General features: G+C 44.0%; 1 protein-coding gene across 5 annotated transcripts in view; it reads left to right on the forward strand.

The window, feature by feature from the left end:
• Nucleotides 1-21829, forward strand: part of ankrd12 (ankyrin repeat domain 12) — a 54416-nt gene extending 32587 nt beyond the window's left edge. For 2 of the 5 annotated variants that reach the window (XM_076293854.1, XM_076293855.1), the window contains exons 2-13: nt 4541-4654; nt 6934-7084; nt 8185-8256; nt 8944-9117; nt 9678-9884; nt 13196-13338; nt 13473-13641; nt 13895-18600; nt 18888-18986; nt 19245-19388; nt 19620-19715; nt 20060-21829. In XM_076293854.1, coding sequence (XP_076149969.1) covers nt 4595-4654; nt 6934-7084; nt 8185-8256; nt 8944-9117; nt 9678-9884; nt 13196-13338; nt 13473-13641; nt 13895-18600; nt 18888-18986; nt 19245-19388; nt 19620-19715; nt 20060-20245 — 6207 coding nt within the window. In that variant the 5' untranslated portion in view covers nt 4541-4594 and the 3' untranslated portion in view covers nt 20246-21829. The remainder of the gene's footprint in view (nt 1-4540; nt 4655-6933; nt 7085-8184; nt 8257-8943; nt 9118-9677; nt 9885-13195; nt 13339-13472; nt 13642-13894; nt 18601-18887; nt 18987-19244; nt 19389-19619; nt 19716-20059) is intronic. The other 3 variants (XM_076293856.1, XM_076293858.1, XM_076293859.1) reach the window with 3 other exon arrangements.
• Nucleotides 21830-26078: the final 4249 nt, after the last annotated feature.

Below are 26078 nucleotides of genomic sequence, written 5' to 3' on the forward strand. Positions count from 1 at the left end.
CCCCTGGGTCGTCACTACCCAGACAGTCAGGCTAGCTGCTGACTGAGTGTTATTCCAGTCAGCTGTCATACCTGGCTGGTAGTGGCTTTGCGTTTTCTGGGAAGAGGTTGTGTGTCCTTCCCTGGGATAAAATGCAGAGACCAAATTTCCCTCACAGGATCAAAATAGTATATATACTTATACTTTTTGAGGAGATCAACCATCATTTGTTTCCACTTTACTAAAGGATATAATTAACACGCATATATCTGAATATTAACCAAAGAACCGAAAACAGCGGCCAAATTGTTATTTTATATCGGTATCGATATCCACCCAGAACTTCACAATTGGTGGATCTCTGAATGTAATTCATGTCACTCTTCACTACAATTCTGGAATGACTTGCAGAAGAAAAAAAAATGCACTCCAATAAAGGCAAACTGCTGCTGTTGACACAGCAATGGTAACCATAGCCATGCCTAGTCCCTCTGCTCTCATCTTCTGAGAATGGCCATCCGCAGAGTAAAGGGCACGGAAACACACGCACGCGCGCGCACACACACACACACACACACACACACACACACACACACACACACACACACACACACACACAGCCTCTTGTAAGCAAAGGTGCTGATGTGTCCTCATAAGTGAGGCAGAGACTAGGCTGATGGTGGCTATGAGGCCCCTGTAGGCCTTTTGGATCTCATAGCAGCAGGGACCTATGGGGCCAGGAGACCAGAGAGCCTGCTGCTGCTCTTCTAACAGTGTTACTTGAGCAACTGCAAACACACATGCACGGTTCGGTCTTTTATGAAGTACCAGTAGAGCCTGATTCTCTGACCATGAGTGACTAAATGACTGACTAAGTCTGTGGTGGACTGCAAACCTAGGGTGTATTGAAGTGATGAAGAAGGGTGTGTTAAAGGCCTGAGGTGCTCACGGCTCACAGAGAGGGTGGTGTCCACGCTCCTCTGTGTGGTCGCAGTCTCTGTGTTGCTTGTGGTTTTTAAATGGCCTGTCACTGATGCGTATCACCTGTGCACCTTTGTGTGTTTGCAGATGTAAACATTTTACATTTATCCTCTGAATAAGACAGGACTGACCTCTCCCTCCCCTTATCTTGTCTTTACATCTCAGTCTCTCAATCCCTTTCTATCTCACCATTTCTTCTCTCCTTCTCTGTCTCTCCATCCTCACCTTCTTTCTCACTTTCTGTATCCATCTCTTTTCTTTCTCTCCAATGTGTACATGCTGGCACATCTTCACTAATAGCAGTAACTGCCCGTGTTTTCCCCAGTGTGTTGCCGTGCTCCCTTTGGTTTCATCACAGATTGTGACCCCCCGTGGTGTTCAGCGCTTGACGTGGTGTCCTGTTTCCGTGGAGTCAAGCTCCTTTTGTCCTTTTTGTCCTCCCAAAATTCTTATCTGTACTGAGGCAGGAGGAGAGGTGTGTGTGCGTGTGCGTGTGTGCGTGTGTGCGTGTGTGCGTGTGCGTGTGTGCGTGTGCGTGTGTGTGTGTGTGTGTGTGTGTGTGTGTGAAGGGGTAGATCCATGTATGTAGGCTTGTGTGTGTATATCGGGGGGGGGGGGTGAGGGGTATGTATCAGTGCTCTGATTGGTCTTGGGGTCTGAAGCGTCAATGTTTCTGTCTCGCTCTCTACAGATAATTTGGGCTGCTGTGGGTGAATGCTGTGAACTATGATTCAGCCTTGGCTGAAGTGTATTTCTGTCTATTTTTGGAGCCTTTGTCTGCATGGCATACTGAAATGTTATCAGAGGGTTGAGCTCTCAGAAATCAGAATGACGTTGTCATACTCAAAATTCTAGTCAGAATTTGAGTCTGGGTTTGCTTCATTGGGGTATGGGGCGTGTTTCAACTGATACAGGGGGAGAAATGCCTCTGCACTCAATTGGATAGACCTAACCAATCAAAACAACGAAACAGCTTATCTGAGCTGTAGGAAGAGGACCCGAACCATCCTTCTCCACAAATGCCTTAACATTGTTTAACAAGTTATTACGCTGTCAATATCTTGTACAATACCCGATAGTGAAATCTAAGACAACGAAATATATAGCAGGGTTGGCTATTCTGGAAAACAGATATTTCCCCTCCTTCGTTTAAAAAAAATAATAATAATAATTCCGTTCACACAGATGATGCAAACATGCTATATACAGCTGGGGAAGGGTGTCTCAAACCCCTCGAGCAAACAGGTAGGCAACCAGAGATTTTAAACAAAGGAGGGAACAACATATCACAATGCAAGCACAATGTTTTCCCTTGATGAAAGTGCAACCGGAATTTTCCCACATATCCACTTTGGCTAAAGTTTTTTTAGAAATAATAGTTTTCAGTGATAAAACCTCCGTTTTGATGTAAATGAAAGGGCAAACCGCATGGAAATAATATGCATTTTCCAATATGGGGTGTTAGAAGCCATCTGTCTAGCTTATATCCACAGCGTTTTTGTTTCAAATAAAATCAACCTAAGCATGCTCAGTTTGCAATTTGTAATTGTATGCCTCCTCCCTGTTTCCTATGGAGTTGTTAGAGTTGATGTCCAAGTCAGTTGAGGCTGGATTGTCAGGCTCATCTGCGTTCTAAGGGTGGCGCTTAACAACATGGCAATTGCTCCCCCACTACAGATGGTGATCAGGTTGTCACTGATATCAGTAACATCATTAATACTTATGAAGCAATACATTGGCAAGAATGCAGTAAGTTTAAAAATAAAATGCCTTTTGCCCACACCCTGGATGAAGAAAAAACGTTAGCGACATTCTCAACAAGAAATTAATCTGCAGCAGTGTCAGTTTTGTACATGTAAATGTGAGTACAAAACGGAACTTTGACACCAAAGAGCACCCAACTAAAAAAAACGTGAAGACTTTTTAGGACTGAGCACACTGACAGCCTTTATCTCAAATAGCACGTGTGCTGTGATCAGTTGGGTAGTAGAAGAGGCGTGTTCATCTGTCCAGAGGTTGTTCAGGGCAGTAGAAAGCATGTTTGTTTATCTGGAGATGATGAACCGTAATTCTAGGGTCACTCGCTCGCTCGTACGTATTTGTGTTGGTTATTTCCTGTCTGCAAGGAAACTGAATCCTATGATGTCACTTGCCTCAGTCATCCTTTGATCTTATTAACACAAACGCACGCGCACGCACACGCACACACACACACACACACACACACACACACACACACACACACACGCATACGCATACACACACACATGCCTTGCTTACTCACAAACAAAATTTCCAAGTGTGTATAGTAGTGTAGACTAGTGTAGTAGTACAATGTGGGGCCTGGTCACCATTTCCTGTGTGTGTGGCTAAAGGAAGATGACAAAGCATGATGAAGGTGTAGACGGTGACTTCCCTGGTTAACTGGGTTACTTGAGTCATCTTCATCCTTATTGGTTTACTTGTGTCGTCAATGGAGACTCATAAAGCTATGTGTGTACACATGCGTGCTGGGATGCTTTTGGGATCTGTTGTGTCTGCTACGAACAGCAGAAGCGCCACGGAGCCTTTCATGTGGTCTGTGTGTGAAGGAGGGGGTGGTGTGTGTTTCAAATACATCTGGGTATGATTTAAAGGGAGAATGATTTTGGGTTGACTGGTTTTGGTTTGTCTGGTCTGTCGTGTCTGTCTGTCCATCCATTTGTCTCTGGAGCTCTTAATTATTTTTTCTGCTCTGCATCAGCCAGTGTTTGCGTTGCTCGGGTCCTAGTTCTGATTTCTCATTCACTTTCTGCTGTAAGTTTGAGTGCTTGGGAATGTCAGGCATCTTTGACAGAATGTATCCTAATTTCAATGTTGTCTGTGTGTGGGTGAGCACGTGTATAGATCTGCTAGCAGAAAAAACACACCCCTGGCACTGAATTTTAGTGTGTTACCACATACACATAATGTGTTTGTGTAAACTACAGTTTCAACCATGTGAGTGTAGTTAGGTGTGGATTCCAGGGAGTGGTAAGTTGTGTTTCCGTTGTTGTAGTTGTTTTAAATCATTAAATCAAAGGTTTTTTTTTTTTTTTAAATCCCTGTGCATTTATTGCATGTGCTGTAATGTCTGCATGTATGTATCTAAGTGTGTATAAGAGTTCATAAACAGGTTTATAAATGTGTGTGTACAGGAGTTTCTTAATGAGGTGTGTAGGACTATCACAATAATTATCACCTTATCGTACAATATGTGAATATATTGACAATAGCTTTTGCAGCTTTTGTTTACATTCTTGTCATTGATCATTATATTTGTTGTAGACTTGTGTTTTAATGAGATGTCCCAAAATATAACGACAACTAACCTAACCTAAAGGTTTTCCATAACTTGTGCATATTGGTGTCTTCAAAACTATACTACTTTTGCTTTGGCAGCTAAGTCTCTCAGCAGCGCAAGCTGTATCACTTAATCAGTGTTTGAGTTGACAAAAAAACTGCAGTGTGTGTGTGAGCGAGATAAGCAGTTTATTAATGTCTGAGTGTGTGTGTTTTCGAAGCAGTTTCTTGACCTCTTTGTTTGTTTTGTGTGTTGCAGGTGCAGCATGCTCCCTGCTGGCCTTAGCTGCCATAGCCAGAGAGTGGCAGCACCATGGCCAAGCCAGGCTCAGACAGAGACGGAGCCATGGTGGAGAAACAAGCTGGCAAGAAGGTGAGCTTCACATTCAGGTTACTTCATTTGGACCCATAGCCATGGGTAACTTTGGTTTGCAGTAGAGTCCTCATAGACACACATGTAGAAGTACTCAAGCATTTGTTATGCATCATCCATCTTAACATCTCACCTGTGGTGAGACAACAGATCACTGTAACATCACAATTATTGTTATGGCCATCGTTCAGAAAAACCCATTCAACTAAACTTATTGCAGCATTCTATTTTTATTAGGGATGCACGATATATCGGCGGCCGATATATTATTAGCCGATAAGTGAAAAAATGAAAATATTATTATCAGTCCGATAACAGAATTCTGGCCGATAATTTGCGCCGATATTTTTTAAAGTCCTAATTTAGGCCTACGTAAGGTCCGTCTGGCTACACTGAGCTACTTGAGCTTGGTTGGCTATACTTTTCCCTCAATATAATGTCAGCGGTGTGAATGTATTTCACCACTCTAACAAAATCTGTGGATATGCATTCATTTGGGAATCTGTGCATCCTAAAATCCTCTCGTGAACGATCCGCCATTTAACCTTAATAGAGCGGAGCTCAGCCCTATCTAGAGCCGTCTTGTGCTGGTGTGTTTGCACTTTACCGCGCTGGTTGGGCAAACAAATAAACAATCTCGTTAGTGGGACGAGTACATAAGTAGGCCTAGTTCTAAGTTGTGTTTTAGTATTATATTTGCGTTACTTTAGCTTGGGTTTTGTATTATTACCTAGAAATATGCTAACCATTCGTGCTTCAGTTCCAGACAGGTCATCATAATAAGTTATTAAAACCTTCGGGGCTAACTCCTTTCATTTCTGCTGCAGCAGGTTGTGCGCAACAGAGTAGACGGACATAAGATACAGTCTGAGGAGTTGCAGCTTTATTCAGTTACCCGCAGTTGAAACTAAACCTAAGTTTCCCTCACAAACTCTGATTTGGTTGCTATACTGTAGCTTATTCCAAGCTGAGCCGTTTATGAGCGTTTAGTCCTAAATGAAAACAATTCAAACTCTCTAGCCATTCACTCGTAATTCACTGACGTCAGGTTCACTTAAAGAAGCCACACATACTGTAGGGCTAGGCTACTGTTATGTTGTTGACTGCCGTATTATTGAGGACTATTATGAGTTCTGTCCATCATTTGGTGGTAGGTAAAATTACTGCAATAAAATTATGCTTATTAAATGCTTTCCCCAAATCACTTTTCACAAAATGTTTTCAAGAGTAATATTATCGGTTATCGTATCGGTATCGGCCACAACAAACCAATAAATATCGGTTATCGTTATCGGCCCTAAAATTCCATATCGGTGCATCTCTAATTTTTATTATTTCTCTTGCTGGTCTGTTTTTTTCTTAATGGTTTGGTCGTTTGTTCCCTGCTGCACAAATACATTTTTAATCCATCATGGCGTGTGGCAAATAATCAAGGTATAATACCTACCACCACTTCCTCCAAAATAGAATCTTTCAGCAACCTCACCCAACATCTGTTACCATGGTTACTTTCAGATGAAATTCATTCTGAAGGACACACAACAGAGATGTGCTCAGTGTGAGCCAATTATATCATAAGGAAGGGTGGTGTTTTAGTGGGCTAGCAAACCTGAATCAAGAGAAGGGAGATTGGTGGAGATGAATGGCTTTATGACATTGCCCTTTGGCCAGAGGAAGCCAAGAGAAAGTAAACAGACCGTGGATGAGCGCGTTTCCTGCTTTTGTGCAGGCGAGGAGGGACTGATGCACCCTTGGACTGGGTTGTTTCTGGCAGTATAGTTGTTAGCAGATGCTGTAGTCCAGAGCGACTTCTAATGAATTTGGGATATCTTACAAGAGTCAGGAAGGTGATACAAACGGAACTCCCTTTCCCTGTGGTAGTAGCCTCTGCGGAAGGCATAGCCTACCATCCACTGCCTGCCCGTATGTCTGAGTGGCATCCCATAATACTTCGTAGTACCCCATAATGCAGTCACTGTTGTTTTTGTCATCCCAAATCTGTGTGACTGCTGATAACTGTCTAGTGTCATCTTCACATCTGGGCTGTTTGGATTTACTCACATCTCCTTTTCCCTGTCCCTCTTTGTCACAATCTTTCTTTCTCTCTCTCTCTCTCTCTCTCTCTCTCTCTCTCTCTCTCTCTCTCTCTCTCTCTCTCTCTCTCTCTCTCTCTCTCTCTCTCTCTCTCTCTCTCTCTCTCTCTGTGTCGCCTGTCTTTTTTCCTACCTCTTGTTTTTGTTCCATACCACACATATGCCCCCCCCCCCCTCCCCTTTCAGAGTAAGGATAAGATCTCTCCATTCACCAAGACTCCTAAGCTGGACCGCAGTGAGTTTCTGGGGAAGGAGGCTAAATCCAAGTCTTCCATGAAGCGCAAGCTGTCCTTCACTGTAAGCCCACCCCGCAATCAGGAGAAGGACTCTGATACTGGTAAAAGACACACACACACACACACACACACACACACACACACACACACACACACACACACTCTTATTTCTAAAGCTCTGACATGAAGTCACCTCTGAAATCTGGTTACCCAGTGACACACACACACACACACTCTAACAATTTTAGTCCACAGCTTTGGTGGTTGGTAGTGCCCCAGTTCACCTCCTGTGTCCAGCATTCCTGTGCCTGATCTAGGCTGCAGTGCTCTTCATGTCCCCCATGTGGTGCCTTGTGGAACTGCACTGAAATGAGCCCAAGTATTTATGTACATATTCCAGAACCTACTGAACACACAGCCCATCCCCTACTAGGCCTGCTACCACTTCTCCTGTGACACCATCAACCTCAGAAGATGAGGTCTGAGTGTTCTGGAATGAGTTTCTTTGTGATGTATTGAAAATGAAGCTGTTCACAAAGCAAACTAGCTTGTTACATTCTGCCACTGCAGAGCCCTGCATAGTCAGACTGCACTGCAATGCCCTGCAAGTCAGACTCTGGCTCTGTGCACTGCACACCGCACCTCTGAATCTGTTCACCTGACAAAATTATTTGTAGTTTACTCCTAATTTCTCAAAATCGCACCCTTGAAATACTGAAATACTCTACGGACATATACATTATGCCCACAAACATAAAAGATGGTAAACATGATGCATACAAAGTTAATAGTGGATAAAAGTGGAAAGAGACGGTATTCAAAGTGACCGAACAGCTTAGCAGGTAGTTTGTCCTAACATCCATCCAGCATGAGAGGGGAGACTGTTGACGCCTTCTGAATTTTGAGCATATCTGAACATGGGTAGTCTGTCTATCTGACTTGTGAAGGAGCTTTCCTGCTATCTGCGTGCGTGTGTGTGTCTGCGTGTATGTGTGATCTCATGCCTCTTACAAAGTTGGTTTTGTGGACATGTAAAACCATTGCTCATGTAATTGCAGTCTCGAGTGGGCAAGCATGCACGAGTGTGTGTGAGAGAGAGTGAGAAAGGGAGTGCGTGTGTGTGTGTAACGCAGTGCTCTCTTCTGCCTCCTCTCCTCTCCTCTGCTCTGTCCATCCCTCCATCTCTGCCCCTGTGCTGTAGATGACTCTGACCACGGCCAGTCGAGCGAAGTCTGGGGCGACTCTTTAGCGCCGCCCTGCAGGATCCACGCAGGTAACTGCTCCTCCAGCGGGACAGACAGAGACAGACAAGCAAACCAAAACAAACACAAGTGCCACAAGGTTACCTGTGCGGTGCCTGGAGAGTTTCTTCGCAAGCATGTGCCCACATCCCCACTCTCTTGCACTCAAGTGCACGCACACTTTAATTCGAGCAGTCACACTCGTACACCTGCGTGCGTTCACACGTGAGTGGCTGGCTTGAGCTGAAAATCTTTTTTTCTTCTGGATGCTTCCCTAGGTGCTGTTCAATGCCCTCTTTTGACACCGGCTGTCATTTCCGAACTTTTCCTCTTTTCCTCAATGTTGTGTGACTAGATAGTCTGTAGAATCCTTATTTTGTAGTCTTTTATACTGCTCGGTCTATTTTCATTTCTAACTTTTTGTATTTTTTTTCCCCCCTTTATTAGCCGTCTGCGTTGCCATAGCGATACTCAACAAGGCTAGCTACTGCCTTTTCTATTTCTGGCAGCATATTCAGACAGATTCTCACACACACACGGTCTTGCATGATGAATGACAATAGGTGAAGTACAATCATGGGAGTCCGTCGAGGGGAGGATTATCCAAGTGTTGCAGTAGTGTATATGTGTGCGTGTTTAGTTAGGTCATTGTAGTGACTCATCTGTGTATTGGTTTCTTCTCTCCCTCCCTATGTTTCTATCTCGCTCTCCTCCCTTAGAGAAAGATGGACCTGATAAGAAGAAGGTCAAGAAGGAGGTTGCTGGGAAGAAGTCCTCTTCCTCCTCCTCCTCCTCCTCCTCCACCCCAGTTAACATCCTGTTTGGCTACCCGCTATCTGAGCGCAAGCAGATGGCCCTGCTCATGCAGATGACGGCCAGGGACAACAGCCCAGGTACAATTATTTCCACACACACACACACACACACTATAACTACCTTTGGAATTAACTCACTTGGAAGCAGCTCTGCTGATGTACAACATAACATCACTTCCTTTGATGAGGTATTGCTTATATGAAGCAGCATGTGTTGTTGTTCATTCTATAGCCTGTGCATGTGCACACGTGCTGCAGTTTTTATTGACGTCAGAGCCTGCTCGTGTTCCTGCAGCAGAGTCTGAGTAAAGCCAGCGCTCCTGCCTGATCCCTGAGTCACTCTGTGTGTAAAAGGGAAGGTGGTGACTCACTGGTACTTTTTCTCTCTGTTCTCCCCTCCTCCCCTTCGGTCTCATACTCATCGTGTCCTCCCCTTTCTCTCTTCTCTCTTTTTATCTCTTGTTCTGTCCCTTACTTTCTCTCACGCTCTGAATCCTTGCTACTCTTTAAATCTCTCTACTCCCTACCTCTCCCCCTCTCTGTCTCTGTCTGTCTCCCTTTCCTCCTACCCCTCTCTCTCCATCCCTCCTTCTCTGTGTTTCTCCTTCCCTCTTTTTGCTCCTCCCCCTCTCCCTCAGACTCAACGCCGTCTCACCCATCCCAGACGCCGCCGGTGCAGAAGAAGCACACTGGCAGCAGCTCCACGTCGCGGCAGAAGGACAAGGTGAACAAGCGCAACGAGCGAGGAGAAACGCCACTGCACATGGCCGCCATCCGTGGCGACGTTGCACAGGTGCGCCAGCTCATCAGCCTCGGGGCCGATGTCAACGTCAAGGACTTCGCAGGTGAGGACGCAGAAACACATATTCTCTCACACACACATCTGCATGCTCTCACATGTGGCATGAGCTGGAAATCGTTTGGGTGTCTCCTCTTTCACACCTTTTGTTGTGACGATGCACTAATACACACAGAAACAGACACCGACACATACATGTACACATGCGCACACACACATGCAGAGACATGAACATACACATACATATTCACACACAACTCATACACACAACAAAGTAGTACTTTACATACAGGTATACACATGCATTGATACTGCGCAGTGTCATCACACAGTCAGCATGACTTGGCACATTGTATGGTAGTGCCTGCTTGTTTTGCGATTGCATGGCATCTTGTTCTTCTGTGTGGCTGAGAATATGCACAATACAGGTCTGCAGATTTCCTCTCACTGGTGTGGTCTGTTGCCTTTGCTGTCTGCTGTGGTCAGTGAGAAGTGTAAATGTTAACTGCAGATGTAGAGTAAGGATGCAGACAGACACTGTAGCGCATGGAGCATGCAGTCCTGCGCCTAAGTGAATCTACATGGGATTTAGCCTGTGACTGCATCAGGGCTCTCAAGTGTCACGCAACAGTTCAGTTCATGGTTTCAGCACAGAGTAAGTCATCTTTTAATGTTACAACAAATCCACAACTTGTTTCACACAAACAATGACAACGTGACTGCTGCTAGAGAATGTTTCCCAGATAATTAGCATCAGTTGTTCATGACTGTCTGTAACTTAGCCAACAGTTTCACAGCCTGTTCATTGACAACACTTGCTCAGAACAAGTAGCCTATGCCTAGTCATAGCCTACTTTTGTTCACACGATGACTGACATATTGTCACATTCTAAACATCTCTCTCTCCAAATAGGCTTAATCATTTTATTAATTGATTCATGACATTATGACAATGACATTAATCATTGCATCTGTATTCAAAAATGTCGGGTAAAAAGCAATTAAGCATCCTCATTCACCCTGAGAGGAAAGCCCCCTAAGGTTAGTGGATGCTCAGAGGTGGTGAAAAGGCCCATTATTGAATTGTCAGTGCCATGTGTCAAATCTTTTCTTTTGCAAATCTGAGCAATTATAAATTATACTTTTGCCCCATTTTGACTTAGGAGGGCATTTCTCCTACATACTGTAGCCAATAATCAAATGCCTGCTCTCTTTTGGAAAGCTGAGACACTGTTGGAAAACAATTAGAATAACTGTGTGATGTACTGACACAAAGTTACAAAAGCTAGATTATTCTTTTCTTTACCGGATAACAAGCATCTTTGAACTGACCACATTTCAGCCCTCTAGGTCTTGACTTGATATGACTTGAGTCCTAGCATTAGGTCTTGTCATGCTGTGTGCAAAAGTAGATCAATATAGAATGACAACATGAGTACTTTAGACCATTATTTGCCAAGATATTCTCATGCATTTTGTAAAATGCCCTATGAAAACTCCCCATAGGACTTTGGGTTATCCAAAATGCATACTGGGGGGGGAATTGTCAACGGGGAATGTCACTCTTGCCTGTCCTCAAAACTTGAGAGCCCTGCTGCATAAGAGGACTGACTATACCAGGGCTGGTAGTGAGGTGTCTTATTCTGAATAGGTTTGGTATGTATGATTGGTGCATGCCATTTATATCAATTCATGTGAGTTTTAATGAATGAATTGCCTGCATGTATGTCAAAGAAAGCATGCATTACCGTAATAATAAAATACCACATGAAGAATGGAATGCTTTTGTCAGTTGTGATGAGACAGTATTTGACATGTGTAATGAATACACATACAGTGTGATGCAATGTAAAATGCAATGTAATGTAATTTACTGTTTTTAAATTACTCAGCCTAAGATTGTCAGCACCATGAATAGTGATGGAAGTTCATTCAGGTTGGGCTTGCAAATGCTCTACTATAGTGATTACCGAAGAGTAGATAGAGTACTGAAGTGTGACATTCTATTTCCATGACTGCAGTGTCACTGGATCTAAACAGACTTTCGAAGTGGCATCGACAGCATTGCATATAGCAGCGTTTCTCAAACTATGGGCAGCGGACCGGCATCGGTCCGCAACGTGGAGACTGCTGGTCCGCGGAGCCGTGGAGTGAAATTAGGCCCGGTGCTTGGTGTGATAATTTGCTGCGCAATTGATCAAGGAACCGCAGACCAACAGAAAAAGAAAACAAACGTTTCTGCATTCAGGAGGAAATACTTGCTAATTCAATTTCATTAGACATAGAGCCGTACAATTAAGTAGTGGTATGGGCGTTCATTCAATGCATGCGTGCGCACGACAGAAACCGAAACTACCCGATAACGTTGGTAGCAAAGCTCCGATTCAACCTGTCGGAAGGCTGTTTAATTATTTAACGGCATTTAATAGAACTACGTGGATTCTTGCAATTTCCATAGAAACAGAGCAGAGACTGTATATAATACACTGTCTAGCATTGAGTAGGCCTCTGAGTATAGTCAAATTTGAATATAACGTGGCCAAAAGATATTGTAGCCTTATTAGTCTTCCTATTAAAGATCTCCAGAGATTTACGCTTATCTGCTCCGCCGTTTACCATACACAAAAGTTGGTATTATGTTTCCTGAATCCTTGCATTCAGGCATTCAAATTAAATTTCTTTAAAAAGCATGTACATTTTTTCTCCATTTGCCTAAGTATTTCTCATGCAAGCATCATGCAACCATGCAAAAGCAATTAACTTAACTATTGTAATTATTATCTTACATTAGTAAAGCATGTCCTCTGATGTGCATGTTTTCACAATGTTAGCACTTTAAACATTGACTGCTTTGAAGTGAAAGTGCATGTATAACAATATAGCATAATAATAATTGTGATAATGATAATCATCATAATTTGATGTGGGGGGGGGGGGGGGGGGGGGTACTTTTAGGTGGGCCCTATGACCCCAAAGTCTGCCATGACCGGGCCTCAGGTCAAAGAAGTTTGAGAAAGGCTGGCATATAGAGATGTGGCATCGATTCTACCTCATAAATTGTTTTTAAATGTGGGCTATAGCCGTTTAAACATATTTTACCTGCGAGGCAGCAGCTTAACCACATAACACGACACACACAACATCCTTTTTAGGTGTAAAAGTAAGAAACAAAATCCGAATGCATATTTCACGTCTTATCAAATGCTGACGGCCGTTAAGTGACATTTCTGTTTTTATGGTGCTAATTTGGTCAGACTACCTTAGACTGCCTTGATTATTAAGTAAGGCTTAGTCCTGGATAGGAATGTAGAAGTGTGTATGATGGCTAACACTGATCATCTCACTCCTGACTGACAGGTTGGACTCCGCTCCATGAGGCGTGTAACCTCGGGTACTACGACGTGGCAAAGGTTCTGATCTCTGCGGGGGCGGAGGTCAACACCCAGGGCCTGGATGATGACACGCCTCTTCACGACGCCTCCAGCAGTGGACACAAAGATGTAAGTTTGCTGTTGCGTAATATTCACTCTTGTAATCATGTGATGTGCATCATATAACATGAAATGTATAGGTTTATTTATTGATTTGATATTATTGTACTTACTACTACGCTTCGCTCTGTGTCTCTGAGCAGATTGTGAAGTTGCTGTTGCGGAACGGGGGCAACGCATTCCAGGCCAACAAGCGGGGCGAGCGGCCTGTAGATGTGGCCGACTCACAGGAGCTGGAACAGCTGCTGAAGGGGGAGGTGCAGCTGTCTGACCCCGAGGATAGCTCCTCCGGTAAGGGCTTGGAGCGCCCAGGTAAAGGGCACCCACTGTAGCTTTGTGTATTAGCTGCAAATGTGTTTGTGTGGAAACTCCATAACACCAGGTGAATCCCGGTGTTTGAATGTTCAGTCCAGGATGAAGTTATGGTTATGGCAGTGCCATAGTCCACAGTAGTTATGGTTATGGCAGTGCCATACCCCTGTTGCCTCAAATTAACCATTGTCATACAAATTAGTGTCAGATCAGAAATGTTTCAGATGTTTGTTTTTTTTCTTTGTCACTCTAGACTCTGAAGACCCCCCTTCTGTTAACCCATCCAGTGTGGATGACAACATGGACGATTCTGATGGAGATAAGGACTCTGACAGCAAGCATGCATCAGGGATGACGGCAAAAGCTTCATCCTCTGTGTCTGGCCTTGACGAGTATGAGTTCAAAGATGAGGAAGAGGAAGAAGACCTGAGCAAAGCACTGAACGACAGGCATATCCTTCGTCGTGAACTGCGTCAGAAGGAGAAGGAGGAGAAGGAACGGAACCACTATGCGTCAAAGCAGGCCAGCAAGAGTGAAACTCCCAACGCCTCAACTAAGCCCAAGAAATCCAAAGCCTCCAGAGTCATCTACTGCACTTCGGATAGCTCCAGCGATGAGGGTGACGCTCCTGCTGAGAGGAAGGGTTCTCCGACGCGATCAGGGTGTGTGGACGGACATAAAGCAGAGAGTCGGTCAAAGAAAGACTCCCAAGGTGGGATCTCCATCTCAGACCAAAAGGACAAAGGCAAGGTGAAAAAGAAGAGCAAGAGCCAGAGTAAAAACAAGGAGAACCAAGAAGTCCGGGAGGACGGGAAGGAGAACAGCAAAGCCCTGCTTTTCTCCCCATCCACAACGTCAGAAAACTCTGACAAGGTCACGAGGGAGGAGGACTCCTTCAAAATGTCCTTCAGCCCAAAAGATGACTCCTCTGTCCACCTCTTCCATCTGTCTGCTGTGAAGTCACCTAAGCTCAACCACAGCCTGTCAGACAAGCAGCCCACTACTCCTCTCAAACAGGAGAACTCCAAGACTTGTGTGCCCATAGTAGGTGATGGACCTTGTCAAGTCGATGGTATCAAGTACAACCATTGCACGGATGGCGAGTACTGTTTAGAGAGCTCTAGCAGTAAGGGCTGCAAACACAAGGAAAAGAGCAAACATCACCAAAAGGACCTGGGACTGGAGGGAGACGACAGAAGCTCCAGCCCTTTCAAAGATGGCAGCTTGGGCAACAGCGTGGACGGTGCAGACATTGCATTGCGAAAGACTGACAAAGACGGGAAGGTTGTGAAGAAACACAAGCTCAAACACAAGGAGAAGGAAAAAGACAAGGAGAAATCTAGGAAGGAGTACGAAGCAGACAAGAACCGCCACCGGCCGAAAGAGAAGGATGGGAGGAAGGATGCTCAAAGAAACATGGAGTTTGACCGGGAGTTCTGGAAAGAAAACTTCTTCAAAAGTGACGAGAATGAAGAACTCATGTCCATGGGAAAGAACGCTGATTCCTCTCTGGGCAACTCTTTGCAAAAGGCCTCAGGTGGATCGCCTGTCAAAGAAGAGAGGGGGACGACAAAAGACAAGTATAGTAGCAGCAGCAGCAGTACTAGTAGTAGTGGCAGTAATAAAGACAGGCGACCAAAAGAAGAGCGAGAGAAGGACAAGTCTGTGAAGAGAGAGAAAAAGGACACCACCTGCAAAGAGGAAAGAGAGAAGGAAGGGAGAGATAAAGAAATAGAGGATTGTGTGCCAGATGTCGTGGGCTCAGTGCGGGTTCCAGAAGAATCTCAGCACAGCGTGAAGGAGGAGGTTGAGGACAAGCATGTCACTGACCCGGAACACCAGGATCCCTCAGAGAAAAGCTCCCGTGAGAAAGGAGATAAGAAGCTACCTTCAAAGGACAGAGAGGGAGAAAAGTCTGAGAAAAAACACACAGACAAGGAAAAGAAGATCAAAACCGAGCACTTCTCCGATAAATATGAACTGCAGAATTCCACTGATAAGTGGAAAGACAGGGAAAAGACGTCAGGCAGCACCTCTCATTCACCCGGTGATAAAAACAAGGAAAGTGAAAAACTAAAATCCCTGTCAGCAGCCAAAAAGCATGAGGAAAACCGCAAGAGTAAGGATAAACCTGATCGGAAAGCTGAGAAGGATCGTTCTGAAAAGGAACACGCTGCTGGCGAGCACAGAGAAAGAGAAAAAAGCAGTTCTGATAGGAAAGGCCGAGTTCCCGATAAAACAACAGACCATAACAAGATGGATCGAACAAAGGAGAAGGACAAGGAAAAAGAGAAGGATAAAGATCGGGATAGGAAAAAGGAAAAATCTAAAGAGAACTCTTCTTCTTCTAGCTCAAATCTTAAACTGCTTCTGGAAGACAAAAAGGGCTATGTGTCAGAGAGCAGCAAAACTGCCCAATCAAAGGTGAAGGAGGATGTTCCCAGGACACCAGAGAAGGATCGGGACAGACGGGAAAGAGAACGGGATTCTGATCGCCATCGAGATCGGGAAAGGCACAAGGACAAGGACCGCTCACTGCAGCAGGGCAAAGTAGCGAAGCCTAAGCCTAGTGAACCAGAGGCAGACAGGACCAAATCCAAAGCTTCACCGTCCTCTAGAGACGTCCGGCCCAAAGAGAAACGATTGGTCAATGACGACCTGATGCAGACAAGCTTTGAGCGAATGCTGAGTCTTAAGGACCAGGAGATCGAGCAGTGGCACCGAAAACACCTGGAGAAGATCAAGCAGAAGGAGCGGGAGAGGATGAAGCAGAGGCCTGGCTCAGACCTCAGCAAACAGAAAAGCAACAAAGACAAATCCAAAACCCCTTCCTCCTCCTCTACAGGCGACACCTGCCCAGGCAAGGAACTCTTGCGCTCCAAGAGTTCAGAGGCCTCTGAACCACATAGCCGGGACAAGCCCTTGAGGGATGCCACCAGTGGGAGAACAGTGTCACTTGATTCGAAGAACCTGTCTGCCTTCGGTAAGTTGGGCCCTGCCTTGGAGAACAGCCTTAGTCGATCCCCAAGACCAGAGAGCGAGCGTTCAGGTCACATGTCCCGGTCAGTGTCCATGGTCTCAGTGGCCAGTTCAGAGGACTCGTGCCATGCCACAATACTGACACCCAGACCAGCTGAATATGACTCGGACCTCAACCTTGAAGCTTCAGACTCACAGCCACCCTTCCTCCAGTCTTCCCTTAATCTCCAGTCCTCCAGATCGCCTGTGGTCCACGAGAAAGACATCAACAGTCTTCCTGAAGCTCAGAGTAACAGGACTCCACTGTTGAGCCGTAATGTGTCTCCCTATTTAAAGGCCATCCTGGATGAGGATGCCAGGCCTGCGCCCACTGAGGGAAGAACTTTTGAGGAAACCCAGAGGACTGGATCGTCCCATTCCAGCGATGAAAAGTCAAGGGCCATGCTGCTAGAAACAAGTTCAGTACAAGTGCAGGATAATCAGAGCCAACCAGCACAGAGTCACCCCAGCTCTACAGCTGAGACTGAGAGTCTTAATAACCCAGAAGCTGAGGGAAGTGTGACGGGACCTCATTTAATACAAGGGCCAAACTCCAGAGATCCTGGGTGCAGTCAACAATCCAGCCTCTCCCAAGGAAGTTGTACTTTGGCTGTTCCCGTTGACTACCAAAAGCCTTCACTATCTGAATCTTTGTCAGGAAGTGATGTGCAGTGTCCACCACAAGAAAACCCATCTGGTCCTGATACGATAGAAAGCCCCAATAAGGACAGCAGGGATTTGTCTGTTACACTTGTGTCACGCATATCAATGTCCCCTCTACCGTCTCCACAACAACACTCAACCAACACCAAAGCATCTTCACATTCAGTTAGTCAGCAGGACGCCACCATTGATACCATCATCGACCCCTCTCTAAGACCAGATGGCCCCTTGCCTACAAGTGTGGAGCCACAGGATAGAAGTATAGCAGAAACAGCAGATGTTCGATTGGAAGAAAAAGAGTCCACGTTGGGGGGTTCCAGAATGGAATGGATGAGCAGCCCAGCAACTCCTCTGAGCACACTCAAATCAAGCCCAGATACCAAAAGAAATGCAGAGACAAAAGATGCAGCACAGCCGATGGATGCAACAGACCCTGCTGCCACAAGGCCACAAACAGAAACCTTATCATCTAGCGATGCTCAGATACAAAAAACAGAACATGTTTCTCTCTCGTCGTCCTTACAGAAAGCCGAATCTCTGTGCCCAAGTCCTGCCCATGACCCCGAGGAGCCAATGGAAGTCACCACAGAAGCTCCAGACGGGAGCAGTGGTGTCGAGATGTTGGTAGAGAAGGCCAGTACATCGTGGGAGACAACCACTCAGCTCCCATCTACTTCTGAAACCAAACCGGAAGTTGCTGAGGAGAAAAACGATCAACCAGCCGCTGAGGATCAACCACCTTTAGAGTCTAGACCTATAGTCCCCCTCAATGAAGGTGAGAAGGGTCCAATCTCTGGTGCAACTAGCCAGTCAGACGGCAGCACAGAGATGGGGTTGTTGGAGGGCACCTCAGGAGGCTCTTCCCCACTATCGGTCACAACCTCGGAAAGGGATACTGATTCCTCTGGAGCCAAGGCTAAGGCTCGCCCCCTAGAGGATGAGGTGGACATTCAGGTCCATCACCCGAGGAAGAGGAAGATGCCTCGCGTGTCTCCTTCTACCCAGCCTGTCCTGACGGCCCAGCAGATGAAGGAGCGCACTCAGCAGTCCCTGGCCGCCATCGTGGACTCTCTGAAGCTGGAGGAGATCCAACCCTACCAGACAGAGCGGGCCAACCCTTACTACGAGTTCCTGCACATCCGCAAGAAGATCGAGGAGAAGCGCAAGGTGCTCTGCAGTGTGATTCCACAGGCTCCTCAGTACTACGATGAGTACGTCACCTTCAACGGCTCATACCTGATTCATGGCAACCCACTCAGCAAGCTGTGCATACCAACCGTGAGTTTCTCAGCATCATGTCTACAAACTAATTAACACTAAAATAAACTAAACTTTATAAATGTATCAGCCCATCTGCGTGCAATAGAAAAATGTGTTTTAGAAAAATGAGTGATAAGATAAATGATAGGGGATTCTGAAGAGATGATTTTCTTTTAATTTATATGAATTTTAAATTTAGACATATTAAAATTAGACAGATGATGGTATTTATACAATACTGTGGTTTGTCCCTTCGTAACTCATTTATTTATTGGTCTTGTTGATTTGTTTTTTTTAAATGACAGATAACTCCCCCACCCTCGTTGCCTGAGCCCCTGAAGGAGATGTTCAAACAGCAGGAAGTTGTGCGGATGAAACTGAGGCTTCAGCACAGCATAGAACGGGTGAGTGAGACGGACATGACCTTGTTCTGAGGAGATTTTCTGAGATTCTCATTTTCAACTACCTTGCAGATGTATAATTTTTTTGTTGCACCACAATTCTGTTAGCATAGTGTGGCAAGGGTCAAGAAGATGCTGCATGCAGAGAAAGGCCCCCTGTGGTCCCTTTGTACAAGTGTCTATAAGCTGCTGTTTGTCATAACTGTAATTCTATTGTCCGAATTAAATGTAATTAAAAAAATCCATATTTACTATTTACAGGAGAAGCTGATAGTCTCAAATGAGCAGGAAGTCCTGCGCGTCCACTACCGTGCTGCCAGAACACTAGCCAATCAGACACTTCCCTTCAGCGCCTGCACTGTCTTATTGGACGCTGAGGTCTACAACATGCCCCAGGAAGTCCAGGCAAGTGGCATGAAGCTACCCTACACCACTTATCGTTGTTGATGGGGAAAGTACTTTATGGAGAGGGACTGCCTATATATTTTAGACCAGTTAATTTTCAGGTAACTTAGCTAATAAGATAACTCATAAGAGAGGTTGATCGCTAATGGGAAGGTTATAAACCTGACCTATAAACCTATTTTTATCCTTTTGAAAAAGGTGGTATGCTGAGTTGTTTGGGTTTGTGTGCAGGGGGAAGATGGGAAGACTTCTGTCAGAGATCGCTTCAATGCCAGACAGTTCATGTCCTGGCTGCAGGATGTTGATGACAAGTTTGACAAACTTAAGGTAGGTCTGACGGAAAGGACTGGCAGAAATGTTTAATTTTTTCCATTTTGAAACTTGTGTGTTTTCCATGATAAAGATAAACTTGTAAATGTGTAAAATTACATTTCTGATCTTTCACATGCAGCACCCTAGCATATGTTTTTTTTTTTTTTATAACATTGCCCTCTTTTATCCCTTCTGTCCTGTTATCTGTTTCTGTCCTCCATCTCTCCCTCCCCTTTTCCCTCTCTCCTTCCCTGTCCTTCATCTCTCCTTCCCCCTTGCTCTCTCCCCTTCCCTCCATCTCCCCTTTCCCTCTCTCCTTCTCTCCCTATTTCTTTCTTTGTCCCTCACTCCTTTCACAGACGTGTCTCTTGATGCGCCAGCAGCACGAGGCGGCTGCTCTGAACGCGGTGCAGCGTTTGGAGTGGCAGCTGAAGCTGCAGGAGCTCGACCCAGCCACCTACAAGTCCACCAGCATATTCGAGATCTCCGAGTTCTACATCCCCTTGGTGGAGGTCAACGATGACTTTGACCTCACCCCCATATGACCTCCCCCACCACGCAACCATAGCGACCCTTAAGACTCGACACCCAAGCCCACGAGGACGGAACAGGGAATGTTCATGCCGCCTAGCCTCGGAGCCGACGGCTGTTCCCACGGTAGTCTGGCCTCACAGCGAACATGAAGCACTTAGTTGGAGGAGCTGGTGTGTTTGTGTGTGTGTGCGTGCGCGCGTGTGTTTGAATGTTTGTGTGTATGAGTGGGTGAGCGTGTCTGCGCTGCGCACAGTAATGACGTCATCCTGTGACCTGTTGCTCCTGAGCTCTTACATGCCCTAAAACAAGCAAACAAGCAAGCGCGTGTGAAGAGGCACGTGAGTGGTGGTCGGTTCCCCTCTGGCCTGAGCACCGCTACTGGGCCCAAACACAGGCTCCTGGTCCAGATGCACTTGTGTCCCCTGCCAGGCCTGGTCCAACCACGGAGGTCCTGCGGCCTGGCCCGCCGCCACACTCTGCACTTGTTCGGTCCAAGGGGGGTTGCCGCAGGACCGGGTCTGACCCTATTGCACTTAAAAGACCCTTCTCAACCCTCCAGAGCAGATAATGGATCACCCCAGCACCGAATCAAACTCAGCCCTATCCCTCCCACACACAAACTGGCTCGTTGTCAGCCGAGATGGATGGAGGGAGGGAAAGGAGAAGAGAGAAAGAGAGATGTCCCTTTTCACTTCACTCTTACCAGAGGACTTGAGAGGTTTTGAAACCGAATATCTATACACATGTACAGACTGTGCTCCAGCATCTGTTCCTTTTGTTTTTGTTTTTAACTTATTTTATACGTACTGATTGTGCATTTGTACATAGCAGTGTAATTATTGTTTTGATTATTTTTTTTTCAACTTGTAAAAAAAAGGACATTTTAAAAAAGGACATTCAATCTAAGGAACTGAATTTGAAACAAAAAAGGAAAAATTTCAAGTGATTGGTCCTTTCTTGATTGTAAAACTAATGTTTCTGTCTGTTTAATGGACCAGAGTTTGGTTTATTTTTTATTTTTAATATATATCTATATATTGGTCGTCTCCTCTGTCGTTGTTTGATGTCGCTTAACTCTTAAGCATGTGCGTGTTCTTTGGAATTTTTTTGTTGTTGATTTCCTTTTCTCTTGTTTTCTTATGCATTTCTTCCTGACTGTTTCTCCTTGTGGGGGTTGTCATCACAGCAGCTGTTCTTAGACTTGTGATGTCGATGCTGTGCATGCGTTCGTTCTTTTTTCTGTGGACTCTAGTGAGGTGAACCGCAGTGGTCCCTGCTTTTTTCCCCACCCTGCGCCATCGTCGTGTCTCCTAGCAACAGCTCACCTCCCCATGTATCGTCTTTGTCTCGCGCACATTGAGGAACTTTAAAAGAAGAGAAATACGAGTTTCGTCACGTGGCTTCTCTTTAGAGGAAAAAAAATAAACCTTACTTTTACAGTTTCAATGTGATATCACAGCAAAACCTATTTTTACAACATAATGCCTTTTGAACGATGGTTCTAAAAATATGTCTATTTTAATATTTACTTGTTACATGACCTGTAAATAGCTGTAATATATAATTGAATAAATTTTATTGGTTGTGAAATTAAAGTTTGCTTTATGTGTTTATTTCCTTCTACCTACACTACAGCTAAATCATTTATTCGAATGAAGGCAATTCAGTTTGTGTTTCATCATGATTGTTACACTGGCAATAATGATTATTACATTGCCAAATTAACAGTAACATGATTGACTCATAAACCTAGGATTTCTGTCCAGAAGGTGGCAGTATTTACAAATGACATGTCATGACCATAGACTGTAAAAAATATGGACAAAGCGTCTGTGATGTCACCCATAGATTTTCTGAAGAACAGTTATGAAGCCGTTTATGGGGGTTATGGCTAGAAGGGATACAGCTAAGGGTTAGGGTTAGGTTACTTCCGGTCATGATACTGTATATTTCATAGACTGTATACAGTCTATGGTTTATTTCTATGGAGATTTCACTATCTGTTACGTGACTTCCGTTCTTAGCTGTATCCCATCTAGCCACAACCAGAGAATGTCTAATAAGGGGAGAACCGCCACTCTCGGGAAACTTCCGGTTTCTGAACTGGTTGCAGTTCCATTTCTGGTTCCACATGAGGGCGCTCACAAATAAGTGCAGAATGAATGGAGGCCTATGGAGCTGTACCCCTCAAATCCACTTTTCTCGGGATAAAATTTTTTGCCCAGAAATTCGAATGTTGCAGTCAAAAGAGGGGCCAGAGAAAATACAAACCGCTGAGTATTATATTTTTTTGAGTCACTTATTTGTTCTAAAAAGCCTTTCAAATGTGTCAATGACGTCATTCATTAGCAGAAAGCTAGCGTGTTGTGGGCAACAACGACCCAACCTATAAGAAATCGAAAGGACGTGACTACTCGTTCATTCAACTTTTGACCTATAATCCATATTGAGCTTGCAGAAACCACAATCAAATCTTCAATTTCTCAACGACAACCAGGTGAAAGAGACACATTTAGCCGTCTAGCTCCATAGACCCCCATTGTTTTTGCACTTATTCGTGATCGCCCCTAGCGGAACTGCAACAGATTGCAGGTAGAATGGAGTTAATAGGGAGTGATCCGGCTCTCCGTAAACGGGCTCTGCCACAACCGTTTGTCACTCCCCGATGTGAGTTTTTTTTTTATTTATTTTTTTATTGCAAAATAGTATAATACAAAGTGGTACAAATGGTATAAAATACAATTAATTAAATGTGTACAGTAAAGTAACAATGCATGAACATAAACAAATATTACAAACATTACCAGGGGGTACAGCATACAATAGACAATACTTAAAAATCATATAGTTAGGAAAGAAATATGTTAAATAATATACATAGATCAAGGGTTTTAAGGGCTTTGCTGTTTTTAGAGAATAGGATGGTCTTGATGTATTGCCTGGATTCTCGTTCAAATGCTATAAAGGACGGTTTGGAACTAGAAAATTACATTTTGTGAATATGTGCTTTGGCTAGTATTAAAAGCAGATTGATAATATAGAATTGGTTAGATTTGGATGTCGGGTATGAAGAGAAGCCAAACAGTACATCTTTAAGAGATAGAGAGGAGAAAGAGAAATCAGAGAGAATATGTTGAGAAATGAAAGCACTGAGGTCTTGCCTAAAGGTACAAGAGTGGGGACAGGACCAGAGTAAATGTTCAAGATTCTCAGGAGCCTGTTGACAGAAAGAGCAGTCTGTAGTAATGTCCTTCTTGAATCTTTGCATAAAAGTCTTACATGGGTAAATTCGATGGATTATTTTAAAAGACACTTCTTTAATTTTATTCGTAATCAAATATTTAGAAGATAAACACCATACTTTCTGCCATTCTAGGTCAGAAAATAGGTTATTCCAGTATGAAAGCGCTGTTGGGATAGAGACCTTGTCTTTTTGAAAAAGAGTGCATATTCTACGGTTGTTATTTCTTTTATTAGTAGAGAAACAGATTTGGCCAATCTCAGTAACAATGGGATTTAAGGGTAATAAAGGGGAGTTATGTGAAGAGTTTTTAAGAAGAGAAACAGCACCAGAAGGGATAGCATCAAAGACTATAGCGTACTCCCTAAGAAGAATAGGGATGTTGTACCTGTGTAGAAGTTCAGTGTAGGACATTAAATCTCCACTGGAGTTGAGCAGAGTAACTAGATAAATACCATGACCAAACCAGTTTTCTAAAAATAATGTTTTGTGTTTATAGCAAGTCTCTATTATTCCAGATATAATATCTGTGTGGTGAAAAGTTGTGTTTATATATCATGTTCCAGGAGAGAAGCATCTGTTTATGAAAATTAGAAAGACTTAAGGGAATTTTTTCAATATTATAATTACACAATAAAAGAAACTCAAGGCCACCAAGTTTAGAGAATAAGTAGTTAGGAATGAAGTTCCATATAGAATTAGGGTTCATGAGAAATTGCTTAATCCAGTTTATCTTGAAGGTATCATTTAAAGTAGAGAAATCAAGGAAGTGAAGGCCACCATGTGTATAGGAGTTCAATAAAACTGATTTTTTTAAGTAGTGAATTCTATTTTTCCATGTAAAATTGTAAAGAATTTTGTCAATGGACATAGATGTTTGTTTGTTTACGTCAAGAGATAGAGCTGCATATGTCAGACGGGATAAGCCTTAAAGAACATGTGGACATTGTTCATCGCCTGGGTCGATTTAATGACAAGGAAAAAAGACCGAGAACGACCATCATCCGCTTCTCGAACCGATCTACACGGGACCTGGTGTGGAGGAAGGCTAAGGGCTGTAGTTTTCTCACAGAGAACAAACTTCGCTTCACAGAAGACCTTACTGCAGCTGACAAAGCTTTGCGAGCCAAACTGTGCAATGATCGAGGCTGCCAAGAAGGAAGGAAAGAGAGCCCAATTTGCCGGGACCCGTGTGATAATAGAAGGAAAAGAGATTCGTCCAGCAGCTCTTCTAGAAGCACCTGCCGAATGGACACTGCAAGCCCCCCATAATGGTTTGCACCGTTAAGTAGCGGTTAGCTATAGTAGCTATTCAGCTATGTAGCCACTCTGCACCGCATATTCACATACATACATACAGGGGGGACTATCTGCGTTCACACAGACACGATATCACGAGCAGGTTAGAATACGTACACAACACTATACAAAACACTATACATACATGCACTATAGCATACAGTCCATAGGTACAATTTAAATCAAATAAATGTTCATACTTCAACTTATTTGTTCTGCTGGGGGGGGGGGGGTGGAAATTGTTTACATTGGTTTTAATTTCTACTCACGTCTCACTCGTTACACTGTCCTTATCAGTTGTTTCTCTCAATGCCAGGGGGTTACGAGAAAATGTTAAACGAAAAGCTTTATTTCTCTTTGCAAAACAGCAGAAATCTGATTTTTATTTTTTCCAAGAGTCACATTCTACGTTAAATGTTAAATGATGTTTCCTTTTGGAAATCCCAATGGGGAAATGAAATATGGTTTTCACATGGGTCAGAAAGATCCGCAGGGGTTGCAACTCTTAAGAATAACTTTAATGGTTTTGTCTTGCACTCAGAAAGTGACCCTCATGGTCAGGGGTAGCACCAAATTCTGGGCCCTATGCACAAGTGGTGGCCATGGGCCCCCCCAACCAACCAACCAACGGCTGTAAGCATGAAGCATGAGGTTCACAACTAACTATCTAATCACACATTGAATTAATCTAACAACTCTTATATGTACTGTATAACAGAAAATAATCTTATTACCCAAGACTTCACTGAATATCTGTTTTATTTGAAGAATGTTTAAAAGCTAGAACATGAAATGAATGAAAACACTTTTGGCTGAGAGAACAGCTATCTATACAAATTGAACACTTTCGGCTGAGAGAACAGCTATCTATAGCTATGCGTTTCACAAGTTAGCTTTGCTACATTTGACAGCCTTTCCTCATGAACCTATATAACATTGAGCCTACTAAGTTAAGCTATTAGCTCATAATAATTTTCGAATTAGTAGGCTATTGAAATGTTGTGGTAGGCTATAAATCAGGCATCATGTTATTTCTAATTTTGTGTTAATGCTGTTTTAGCGCTGATAATCGCGGATTCGCGGTGGTATTGAAGTGTTTTGTAACCTTCAGGAGTTCATTTCATTTGTAGACTATTGCTTTCACATTGGGCTCACCTTTCTTGGGAAAGAAGGCTGTTAACATTTGTTTTCCCTTATTTCTTTTTTTCTCCCTTTCTTGCCTGTCTTTTCTTTTCTGGAACCGGATTTAGCTTTCTTAGACTTAGACATCTTCACACCGTGACCGTCTGCATTGCAGCTTCGGC

This window comes from Alosa pseudoharengus, unplaced genomic scaffold (assembly GCF_046254945.1).
Source record: "Alosa pseudoharengus isolate Yale_2024_CS ecotype anadromous, Long Island Sound unplaced genomic scaffold, YU_APseudo_1.1 YU_APseudo_1.1_scf_2, whole genome shotgun sequence".
Taxonomy (NCBI): domain Eukaryota; kingdom Metazoa; phylum Chordata; class Actinopteri; order Clupeiformes; family Clupeidae; genus Alosa; species Alosa pseudoharengus.